Source organism: Hyperolius riggenbachi, chromosome 11 (assembly GCF_040937935.1).
Source record: "Hyperolius riggenbachi isolate aHypRig1 chromosome 11, aHypRig1.pri, whole genome shotgun sequence".
Taxonomy (NCBI): Eukaryota; Metazoa; Chordata; class Amphibia; order Anura; family Hyperoliidae; genus Hyperolius; species Hyperolius riggenbachi.
In genome coordinates this window covers 116,598,705-116,611,539 of record NC_090656.1, presented here as the reverse complement: position 1 = coordinate 116,611,539, position 12,835 = coordinate 116,598,705, and the positions used below count along the sequence as shown (strand labels likewise).

General features: G+C 44.8%; 1 protein-coding gene across 1 annotated transcript in view; it reads right to left on the bottom strand.

Annotated features, from left to right (window-relative positions):
* Positions 1-8,827: 8,827 nt before the first annotated feature.
* The window catches only part of LOC137537853 (mucin-2-like), a 508,651-nt gene continuing 504,643 nt past the window's right edge, over positions 8,828-12,835 (bottom strand). The window contains exons 53-54 of the mRNA XM_068259804.1: positions 12,724-12,829; positions 8,828-11,520 (exon numbers count right to left, since the gene is read on the bottom strand). Coding sequence (XP_068115905.1) covers positions 11,352-11,520; positions 12,724-12,829 — 275 coding nt within the window. The 3' untranslated portion in view covers positions 8,828-11,351. The remainder of the gene's footprint in view (positions 11,521-12,723; positions 12,830-12,835) is intronic.

Below are 12,835 nucleotides of genomic sequence, written 5' to 3'. Positions count from 1 at the left end.
AGAGGGCATAGGCAGCGGATGTATGCAGAAGCATACGTTACCTTATCCTGGGCCAGTGATCGCTCCTTCCCTCCGCTCCTTCCATTCGTTTGCTGTAGTCCCGCAGCCGGCCAATCAGCATGCGGAGACTGAAGCCACATGGTGATTGGCCGGCTGCAGGACTACAGTAAACGAATGGAAGAAGTGCAGGAGCGGAGGGAAGGAGCGATCGGCGGCCGGGACAAGGTAACGTATGCTTCTGCACACATCCTCCCCGCTGCCTATGCCCTCCAGTGTCCCGCTGACTCTCTCCTCCCCCGACCCCCGCTGCATTCTTGAACAATTATAACGCTATTTAGCGTTATAAGTGTAAGGCACACTGCCTGCGCCATTTTTTAACACTTATAACGCTAAATAGCGTTATATAATGTAAGTCTATGGGGCGCCCTTTGTATTCCCCTGGCGCTGTGCGCCATTATTAACGGTCACGCCTGATGTAGGTAGGCAGAGGGACCCTCATCTAGGTAGCCACTTAGAGGGCTGGTGCACACCAGAGCGGTTCTGGAGCGTTTTTTTAAAACGCTTGCAGGGGAAAACAGCTTGGCTAATGAAAGTGAATGGGCTGGTGCACACCAGAGCGGTTAATTTTTTCCACAAATGCAAACTTGGGGACTGCAGCGTTTTTTAGATTTCTGAGACGTTTCTGCCTCAATGTTAAAGTATAGGAAAGTGGAAAACTGCTCTAAAAATGCTAGATCAGAGCGGTTTTCCAGGCGTTTTGGTTACAGAAGCTGTTCAATAACAGCTTTACTGTAACAATATTTAAAATGTGCTACACAAAAACGCTCCAAAAAACGCTAGGCATGTGTAGAAAACATGCCTAGAATCGCTCTGAAATCTGCTTCAAAACCCTCTAGAATTTTGCAGATCTGCTAGAGGTTTTTGGTGTGCACTGGGCCAGAAAGAGTAGCCATGGGAATCCCAGTGTAGGTAGGCAGAGGGACCCCCATATAGGTAGCCCCCTTAGCATAGGTAGCTGGGAGGGAGGCAGCGAAGGTAGGCAGAGCATGGCAGAGACAGGCTATGGCAGAGCATTCCAAAGCATGCTCATGAGAAGTCCTGGATGACGGAGTGAGAGGAGGGTCATGACCAAGCTAGAGGACAAGAGGGTCTCATGGGTGAGGGAAGGTTCTGGATGGGATGGTATCTAGACATTAATGAGGAAATATAAGGAGGTGACAACTTATGTAGCGCTTTGTATGATAGCATGAGGAGGAGTTTAAACTGGATCCTTTGGGTAATAGGTAGCCAGTGGAGGGATTGGCAAAGAGGGGCTGCTTCAGATGAGTGGGAGGAGATGTGGATTGTGGATGAGGTGAGCAGCAGAATTCAGTAGGGACTGGAGATGTGCCAGTCTGGTTTTTGTTAGATTGCAGAGTAGGGTGTCACAAAAGTCAAGATATGATTAGAGCATGCACAAGCATTTTAGTGGCCTCGTGTGAAAGGTAAGGATGAATTCTTGGAATGTTTTTGAGATGGAAGTAGCAGGACAGGAGGTAGTTAATATGCTAATATGTGGTCTAAATTAAAGTGCAGAGTCCATAGTTACCCCCAGACAGTGAGTTTTAGGAGTTTATTTTGTTGGGATGTTTTATACATTGATGGTCACTATGGGTAGGGGAGCAGAGACTGAAGGTGCACATATCACAATCTCTATTTTGCTTGTGTTAACTTTACGGAAATGGGATGACATTAATGTGCAATGGAGACAGAAGATAGACAGTCAGGGACATGAGATAATAGTGTAGATGGGTCTAGGGCTGAGAAATAGAGGCGGGTGTCATCAGAATAGAGATGATATTGAAAACCAAAAGCGCTTACCCGTATTTCGCGCCGTATAAGACGCTCCGGAATATGAGACGCACCCAGATTTAGAGGGCAAAATCCAAGGAAAAAAAGATATAAACTAAACCTGGTGTGTCCATATTTCAGGAGCGTCTTGTACATGACCTCCCCCAAATGGTGTCCTCCTGTGTCCTGCTGTCTGCCCCCATGTGTCCTGCTGTCTGCCCCCATGTGCCTGCTGTCTGCCCCCATGTGCCTGCCCCATGTGCCTGCTGTCTGCCCCCATGTGCCTGCTGTCTGCCCCCATGTGTCCTGCTGTCTGCCCCCATGTGTCCTGCTGTCTGCCCCCATGTGTCTGCACCCATGTGCCTTCAGTCTGCCCCCATGTGTCTGCCCCCATGTGCCTGCTGTCTGCCCCCATGTGTCTGCACCCATGTGCCTGCTGTCTGCCCCCATGTGTCTGCCCCCATGTGCCTGCTGTCTGCCCCCATGTGCCTGCACCCATGTGCCTGCTGTCTGCCCCATGTGTCTGCCCCCCTGTGCCTGCTGTCTGCCCCCATGTGCCTGCTGTCTGCCCCATGTGTCTGCACCCATGTGCCTGCTGTCTGCCCCCATGTGCCTGCTGTCTGCCCCCAGCTGTCTGCCCCCATGTGTCTGCCCCCAGGTTTCTGTCCCCATGTGTCTGCCCCCAGCTGTCTGCCCCCAGGTTTATGCCCCCAGATTTCTGTTCCCCATGTGTCTGCCCCCAGGTTTCTGTCCCCCATGTGTCTGCCCCCAGGTTTCTGTCCCCCATGTGTCTGCCCCCAGGTTTCTGTCCCCATGTGTCTGCCCCCATGTGTCTGCCCCCAGGTTTCTGTCCCCCATGTGTCTGCCCCCATGTGTCTGCCACCAGGTTTCTGTCCCCCATGTGTCTGCCCCCAGGTTTCTGTCCCTCATGTGTGTCTGCCCCCCATGTTTCTGCCCCCATGTGTGATCGCCGGGTCCCCCCTGCTTGCCCCCCTCCTCGTGTCCCCCCTGTGTGTTCTCGCCGGGTCCCCCTCTAATTGAGAAGCGGCAGCTGCTTACCTCCTCCATCTTGCCCGCGGCGATTGAAGACATCCGGCTTCTGTCGGGCGGCTTCCTCTAGTGCCGGCTTGTAATGACGCGTCATCGATGACGCGTCATTACAAGCCGGCACTAGAGGAAGCCGCCCACAGGAGCCGGATGTCTTCAATCGCCGCAGGCAAGATGGAGGAGGTAAGCAGCTGCCGCTTCTCAATTAGGGGGGCCCAAGCGCACACACGTTGGGGACACGAGGAGGGGGGCAAGCAAGGAGGGGGAGGAGAGGCCACAGCAGGACGCACAGGCAGGGAATCCCCGACGGCGGGTCGCGGTTCGTATTGGCGGGCGTTCGTAAGTCGGGGATTCCCTGCCTTTGCCGTATAAGACGCAGGGACTTTTTCTCCCCATTTTTTGGGGAGAAAAAGTGCGTCTTATATGGCGAAAAGTACGGTAATAATTGTCCCAGGCCGTAAGTGTAAATGAAGAATAGAAGAGGTCATGGGGAGGCGTTAGGAGTTAGGAGAGGAGTTAATGTAGGAGTAGGAGACAGTGAAGGAACATGCAGATAGGTAAGAGTGGATCCAGGAATATGCTAGGCCATTGATCCCCACTGCTCAGTGATGAGAAGGTCTGAAGAAGCAACAATGTCAAAGGTGTAGAGAAGATCAAAAAGTATTAGTACAGAGAATTGGCATTTGAATTTTGCAATGATGAGGTTTTTTGCAGCATTAGTGAGGACTGTTTCTGTAGAATGCTGAGATCAGAAGCTAGACTGTAGGGGGTCCAACAAGGAGGTAGCAGGGAGAAAGGCAGGCAGTTCTGAATAGATGTGGCATCCCAACAGTTTGGAAGCAAAGGGAAGAAGTGAGCCTGGACAATAGTTAGAAAGGGCTGTAGGATTCAAAGGTTTTTTTTGATTAGAAGGGTTATAACTGTTTGTTTAAATGAAGAAAGATAAAATACCAGTAGAGATAGAGAGGTTAAAAAGCAATGTTAAAGTAGGAATGAAGCAGGAGGAAAGCTGGGGAATACGATAAGAGGGAACAGGATCCAGGGCAAAGTTAGTGAGGTATGCTTTAGACATTAGCGAAGAAAGACGCTGTTTAGTTAAGGTAGTGAAAGTTGTTGACTGGGAGGAAGTTTGACTGAGTGACTGGCCATGTTGAAAGGAGGAAGGGTAGGTTCTAGTGGGTGAACAACCAGGCACAGATAAGGAAGATGGAGAAGTTGATTGGACTGGTGAAAAGGTATACTGGTATCTAGCCCCATCCTCCCTTATGAGGCTTATCCTAGATTGTTTATTATGTGAAATTCTTCCCTCAGAGCATTTGGGTAGACCAGAGATCTTTTCTGTTGGCTTTAGAACGCTCAGTAAACAAACATATCCATGTAAAACATCTGCCAGCAGTAAAGATTTTGCTGCCTGTGATATATTTCAGAAAGTAGTCAGGGAGAGGATTCTCCTTTTGGTCTCAATGCAGCGAGTCACAATGTAGATTGTGAGCCGTCTGTAAGGTCCAATGCTCCTTGTCCAGTCCACATATCTGTGTGCTTTCTGGCTAAGAGCCAGTAGAGAGGACAAAATAGTGCAGATTGCTCACATCACATCACAGTTGGAACCTGTGCATGGACTCGGAAACTTACAATATTCAAACTTGATTAAAACAATACACGTAACCCAACCTGAGTTTTGGCTCACAGGCTACAGCTACATCAACACCGGAAGGAGAATTGGAGTGGTATCAGCTGACACAAGCGCTTCCTGCAGACCACCCGCTTGCATTACACAGCTACCCTGGCTGCAGGAGTTTCCTCTTTGTATCACACAGGCACAGTACCTGCTGCATAGGATTACTCTTTAGGTTGGAACGGCTGGAAAAGGTCCTGTCTATTTTATTACACCAAGTGGCCAATGTTGAGACTAGTGCTCAAGCGTTGGGTCAATCTCTTACTTTTTCTTTTGCTACATTTAAGGGCTTGTGGACCAGCCCATAGTCTTTATCTGTTCCAAACAGTACGTTGTTCTTTCTTGCGCACTGCAAATTCACCGTAGTTTACTATATCAGGGCCATAGTAAAAAAAAAATATAGAATTAAGACAAGGAAATTACAAGAAAAATGCATAGCACTGCATTTGATATGCAATTTTCTTGCACTCTGATAGACTTCAACACAAGTGAAAATGCTTAGGTGGTAGTACTGGTGTTTGTCTGCATAGTATAATGCCATTTGTTAGCATTGCTGCTTCTTTGCATAGTATGACACAAGTTACTCTTTAACTGTTTGTTGTCATCATCATCACCATTGTTTTGTAAAGTGAAAGTTAGACTACTATATGTGTAACTGCAACACATAAGACCAGGCACTGAGCAGTACTGTTGTTTATCTGCAAGTAATTTCTCTTTTATATTAAGTGGTCTGTGAAAGGTTCAGTGTACATTCCCTACACTGACATCTTTATCCTACCCACCTAATTTCCATATTCAGCTATCCCTCTTGTCTCTCATGTTCTTTAAAAGTTATAAATAAAATGGGAGGCAGAGGCAGTAATGCATTGGAATTTATTTTACTACAAGAATAGATGCAGTATAGTGACATGGAGCTTTCCTAACTTTCAAAGACAAATTTAAACACATTGGCCTCAATTCACTAAGCAGTTTAGACTAGTGTACTAATGGTTTTTAGTTTACTGATGGTTCGGTGTAATGTTTTAGACCTGTTTTTAGACCTGGTCTAAAACATCCGGTAATTAGGTCGGTAAAGCAGGGGAAATTATCGAAAGATGCAATTCACAAAAGCAAACAAGGAGTAACCACACCCACTTTTTCTGAGATTAGACCAGCTGATTTATGTCAGTAAAGTAATTCTGTGAGGTATTTTAGACGTGAGGATGGAACCTTTTGAATTAATTACGCAGGAGTTTAATTGTATGCAGAGGAGAGCTCATCAAAGGAGAAGGATGTCAGTCAAAGCTTCTCATTTGTGAATTGCATCTTTTGATCATTTCCCCTGCTTTACCAACCTAATTACTTAATTTGTTTTAGACCAGGTCTAAAGACTGAACAGGTCTAAAACATTTGGTAATAATTAGTGAATTACCTTTTGATGCAACTGATTTACACCAAACCATCAGTAGACTAAAAACCATCAGAAGAGTAGTCTAAACTGCTTAGTGAATTGAGGCCATTACATCCCTATAGATCTCATAAAATCACCTTTCCCACTGCACCCTGATGCCCTTTTGTGGCACAAGAATTGGTCCAGTAGAGCTAGCTGCAAGCAGATCACCTAACCAAAGAGATTTTAACTTGATCACCCAAATTCAATTCACTTCAATGTATTTCACCCTTATTTCTTGTATTCCATAGAATTTATTAAAATATTCCGAATTTCACAGACCGTAATTTGGCAATTCTACTCCTCCATATATCAATGTTGTTCTGGTGTCTTCCTCTTCTATATCCAATGTATAAAGTTTAATTCTGGTGAGGAGGCAGACATGGAAGTTTTATATGATCAGACACATTGTAACGCTTGGCGGTGTATCCTCTACAGTCAGCGTGCAATTGACACTCTGACGTAAAGGAAACACACTCAAGACGCAAGGAAGGCATAAAACTATGAATCTCAGGGTATAGTGCGAACGCACTGGTGGAGGAGAGGACTGACTCCAGCAGGAGATGTGGCGCACAAAGCAGGCGTAGCTCCGAGCAACCACAATGACACTTAACAAAGTTTGTTCAGCGCAAAAGCAGCGCTGAGCGTTCTTAACCAGAACTTAGAGAGCAAAGGGCAGACCCACAGAATGAACGCTTGCTAATTTAGTCACTCCTCAGTGACAGCAAGCATTCACAAACAGGACAGACTGGAACAAGGCAGCCACTCGCGACCGCAGCGATGGCTTACCTCGCAAAAACAGGACTGGAAGGATTCGCTACTCCTCTGCAGGAAATAGCGCAATCCACAAGGCAAGACAAAGGCAGAGCAAGAAACAAGTAAAGGACATACACAAATATATACAGTAATCCGCGTTGCAATATGGAAAATAACAAACGCGCTAGTATGCGTATATATTGGCAATGAACCAATATATGACGCAACACCAACTAAGATGCAAAAATCTGCGTCGCAATCTGGAAAATAACAAATGCGATAGTATGCGTATATATTGGCAATGAACCAATATACATGACGCAAGACTAGCAAAATAAAAAATCTAGCTAAGATACGAATATACTGGCGAACCAATATATATGCCCGTATCAGGAACTAACTACGGTCCCGAAGGACACACATAAACAAGGACTGAGACAAACGGAATGAACGCTTGCTAATCCAGTCACTCCTCAGCGACAGCAAGCGTTCATACGTAGACAAACAGACAGGAGTGAGATAGTCAATAGCAACCGCAGCCATGACTAATCTCCAGGAACAGGACTGGAAGGATTCACTGCTCCTCCGCAAGAGCCAGTGCAATCCACACGAGAAACACGAGAACCAGGAACAGAGGCCCAGGAGTAACAGCTTAGACAGACTGAGACTGAAACTATGACGGGCGGGGAGCACAGTAGGAAGCAACTCTTTATACTGAGGTCATCAAATGGGAGTGGACTTGCAAATTCCCACACAGGTGAATGGTAATCGGTCACAAGCTGACAGCAGGAAAAGGCAGACAAAACTATGCAACCTGCATGAAAGGAATTGCAGCTCAGCTGCAACAGGCAATGTTTGAATTCACAAGAGCATCTCAAGCTGCCATGAACTGTAGACCTATTGCAGATGGAATCAACACTTAATGTGAGTGCAAGCAAAGCTATGCAAGCAAATGCATGTAAAGAAATCAGAACTGCTTGGCTGCAGTACAACTGCAGCCAGCAGTACATGCTGCAAAAGCGATCATGACACACATGACATCTCTGATGCCTTGTAGAAAAATCCAACAGAGAACAGCGCCCAAGTACGCCTGTACTGGGTATCTGCCGATGCCTGGCCTCTACCGGATTGCTCTATGGTCCAGGTATACTCCAAAAATGAAAAAAAAGAGGCACTCAACTGGCTGCAAAAGATGTTGTATTGCGGAACAAACGCTACATGTTACGGACACGCAGGTCCTTCATCAGGTGTTATACACCTTCATCAGGTGTATAACACCTGATGACGGACCTGCGTGTCCGTAACATGTAGTGTTTGTTCCGCAATACAGCATCTTTTGCAGCCAGTTGAGTACCGCCTCTTTTTTCATTTTTGGAGCATGACATCTCTGATGCCTGTGCATTTTGTTATACCTCGACATGTGACAAAATATCATTTGCCACACCTGCATGTAGTCATAGCATATGAAGCAAGACAAGGACACTAGCCACCGTAACACCATGTGAATGTTTACCATATGAAGCCCCCCCCATCCGCCTTCCAGATGTTAGGACAAAACGTCAGAATTTATTCAGAGCATTTGATTCAACTGAATTATCCATCAGACGTTGAGAGTAATGTGTTTTGCAATCACAGATCTAATTAAGGCTTGGTTTACACGGGTGTCTGCCGACGCATCAATCAAGTGCTTTTTTTGCAAGCATGCAGAAAAGCAATTGACATCTTCCGGCAATTTCCCCCCTCACAGGGGAACACGAAGAAGCAGAGGTAAGTAAGCCTGGAAGCAGCATGTTGCTTCCAGGGTCAACTGAAATTACAGGTGAAATCGGGATCGGAAGGCGGCGTCCATGCAAAACGATGGTAAACGAGCTCTGCCTATTTACTTGAATGATCAGCGCTTGCCGTGGCCCCCGGGAAATGGCGCACAACTGCCCGTGTGAACCAGTCCTAAACCATATAAGTATAAAACCATTTTATTTCAACCTTGGTGTAAAGACCAGACTGGAGAGCACTTTCAGAAGCAGCAGATAAGTTTTATTATGTACTGTTTATGCAACGTTAAAATCTATACATAGTTTTCACAAGCCTAATATTGACAGTTTATAACACATTGTCCTTATTTTTTCATATCATATGGAACACAGTAAACTATTAAGATGACAGTTTTTCCTATATTAAGTCTTTAATAGTATGAAACATATATTTTCTTTACATTTTACATCTTTATATAGTATCTGTCTGTGAACATAATATGTGCTAATTATTATGAAAAACATTATTTAAAACATTATTTAAAAGCATTCATCAAATACATTATGAGCTGGGGAATTTGAAATACGAAGCCATGATAACTACTGGCTTACTGATGTTTCCATGAAGTGATTTTTTATTTTATTTAGTGCTTTATGCATATTTAATGACGTTTAAATGTTTAATTTGATTATGGAATTTAAAGTACAAATGCAATGTATAAAGGTAATTGCATTTTTGCTTAAAATAACCAGCTGGGTTTTATTTTCATTGCCTATAGCTGGGAACAGAAGGGAATGATTTTAACTACCTGGAAGAAAGAGAAGTTACAGAAACATGGATTTTCTACCTGTTGTTATACCATTTGTAATTAGCTTTATTTGTGAGATGAAGGGCTATTATTATTAATGCGAGACTTTGCATTCTGTAAGCTGGATAGGCAAACACTTTTCTTCCACTGTCAGAGCCTGGTTCATACATGTGCATGAAGAACTGACTATTATTTATCATGTGTAGCTGTTTCCCAAAGCAACTGCATAAAATATCCTATAGGGTTACTTAATATCCTAGGATCAATCTTACACATTTCTGGCTATCAGTTCGTGTTTTTCTGGGTGGTACACACTACAATGCTCTACAAATGTTTGAGTGAAGCAGGCTTAGAGCAATAGGAATGCAAAAGGGTAGATTCAAATCGTGGGGCCCTGACTCACAAGTAAAATTACTTTTATATAATTTATTGGATTTATTTAGCACCAACATATCATGCAGTGCTGTACAATAAAAAAGGTTAGAGACAAAGATAATGGGGGTCGACACTACAGGTAATGAGCAATATGATACACAATGCCAGAACATACATTGGAGTAGTAGTAACAATAATGCAAGTTCACATTATTGTAGGTAGAGTGTACAATCAAGTATGATACACAAGAAATGAGGGCCCTGTCAAAGGCTTGCAATCTAAAGAGAGGGGGTGGTGACACAATAGGGGGCATGCTGCACCAAGAGGTTTTTGGCAGAGAGAGTTAGGGCATTAGTGGGGTGGGTTATGCCTTCTTGAAAATGTGAGTCTTGAGGGCTTGTTTGAAGGTGTTGCAGAAGGGGGCAAGCCTGATGGTCAGTGGGAACAGGATGGGGACAGCACTAGTGAAGTCCTGATGAGGGCATGGATGAGGAGTTTGGCTGTGTCCTGGATCAGGAAGGGGCAGATCTTGGAGATATTGCGTAAATGGAAGCTGCAGGCCCTAGCAATGGTTTGGATGTGGGAGTGAAGGAGAGGGCCAAGTCCAGGATGACTGCCAGGCGGCTGGCTTGTGCGTTGGGCGGATGATTGTTCAGCTGACAGTGACATAATGTCTAAAGCGGGTGAGACTGCACAGGGAGGGAAAATTAGGAGTTCTGTTTTATCCAGGTTTAACTTTAGGAACCAGATTTACATCCAGGATGAGATGGTTGAGAGACAGAGGGATACCTTCGCCATGATGGTGGTGGAGAGGTCCATGGTATGGAGTTAGATCTGGGTGTCATCTGCATATAAGTGGTAGTTTAAGCACATGGAGGAGATCAGATTGGCCATGGAGATGTTGTAGAGTGAGAACAGCAGGGCACTAAGAACAAAGCCTTGGGGGACCCCAACTGAGAGGGTGGTGGAAGTTAAGAAGGAACCATTAAAGGAGATCTTAAAGGAATGATATGAGAGGTAGGAGGCGGACCAGGCTAGGGTGGGATCTTGGATACCCGCAGGTTGCAGGGATTGAAGGAGCAGGGGATGATCCACTGTGTCAAATGTGGATGAGAGGTTGAGGAGGATTTTCCCTTCGGCCTTGGCAAGCGTGAGGTCGTTGACAACCTTGGTGAAGGGAGTATTGGTGGAGTGGGCTGGATGAAATCCTGATTGTAGGGGGTTGAATAGGGAGTTGGAGTCAAGGTGATAGGTCATTCCTAATGCTTATGAGAAATGAAACTGTTTTAAATACCAAGATCCTTAAACACTATTGACATAAATGCGTGCAAAAGACTTATCTGGACTTTGAGAACTTTATACTTTCTGGTTATATAATGTCTTTGTTTACTCAGTCTTGAATTTTACTTTACCTGGTAATTTGTTGGTGGTGTAAACAGTGAAAACTATGTATATATGGTGCAGATGGTTAAATGCGCCGTGTATATGTTTAAATATCTTTCTACCAACCCATTAAATTTTGTCAGCTTTCGGTTACGGTTCTATATGAAGCTAGAGAAGCAAGGAGACACACCATAAGTCAGTCAATGGAATATGGTATTACGCATAGAGTATTCAGAAGCTTTTAGAAAGAGTGAGGTAAGCAGCTTTATCTGTGTAGGATTTTGGTATAGTATTGATTAACTGTTCACACACTCAAGACATACACAACTATCTATGTGTTCATAAGTAGTTGGAAGTGTAGTTCCATCACGACATTTTAGAATCACTGTTTTCTGACTTGAAGTGCTCTTCCTACAACACATGCATTTCTGATCCACTGGTGGGATTGTAGGTGCTGTAGTAAACCTGTGAAAGAAGTTTAGCAAACAGTCAAAGATATGTTACAATTACTTGGAAAACTTAATGTTAACCTTTTGGCAGCCGTTTTTGCCGTGCGCTGTGGCGTTGTTTTAATGCCCCCCCCCCCCCCCCCCCGTGCCTCCCCAGCTATAATGCAGAGTGTGGCCACAGGAAGAGCTTTAATATTTACCTGTCTGGATGCTGGATTGGCTCTCCTCATCCTCTCCTCTTCCTCTAGAGCGGGTGCTGCAATGCCAACATCTTCCTCTGGGTTCTGATCACATGATATGACATGTGATCATGACCCAGAGAATGGTGTCAGCATTTCAGCACCAATGGTGGAAGAAGGGTGATGGAAGAGACCCCTAGAGGAGAGGAAGAGACTCCTAGTGGACCCCTCACCCCCCAGTGTATATAGGTCCCTGGCAGAATATTCAGCAGCCAGCAGCGCAAGCTCAACTGCACACTTCTTCTCTTCTCAGTGACATGATGAATGTAACTCATGTAACATGCCATCATGTCATTAAGAAGATGTGGCCAGTGAGGATGAAGATGGGGAGCATGCAGACTGATGGAGTAGTGCACTGGCCAAACAAGTGAGCTTGCCTCGCTTTTGAATAATCTGCAGCGGTCCCCGTAGACCACTATGGACTTAAGGGTAATCCTGTGGGGGCCTCATCAGCTGGCTCGGGGGCTGTGGGCCAGACCACAGTCCTGTGCCCCCCTCACCGCCCTAAGCTTTAATTAATTTTACCCAAGCAGGCTGGTATAGTCAATTTGCATGGAGCTTCACCATACTAAGCTATACCAGCTCACATGGTACATGATATGGAGGACTTTCAGGGGCGTAACTAGACTTAATAGGACCCCCCTGCAAAAATGATATCAATTAGCTTTTTTGGTTGCCAAATACCATGTAATTGGATACTGAGAGCTGGAGAATGGCAGCAGAGAGTGTTTAGTGATAGATAGTGATAGTCTAGTCATAGTCACATTTACTGATTATCAAAAATAAAAAAAAATAGGTACTGTATGCAAGCATAGTAATACGTGGAGAGCAGTAAGATTTGAAAAGTCTGTTTTCACTTTAAAGCTTAGGATTGTGAAATACTGAGGAGCATAATGAGTACTAAAGGCTGTTTTTTTTCCTTACACATGGGCTGGATCCGTTTTATATTGTAGTTTATAATGTTGATTTGTAATACTCACGGCATAGTCATACAAACACCAGTGCAATATGGAACACTTTCTTCAACCTCACAGTTTCCTTTTTTTATTACTGTTGTGTTATATAAAACATGGCACGTTTTGGGAGCTGAAA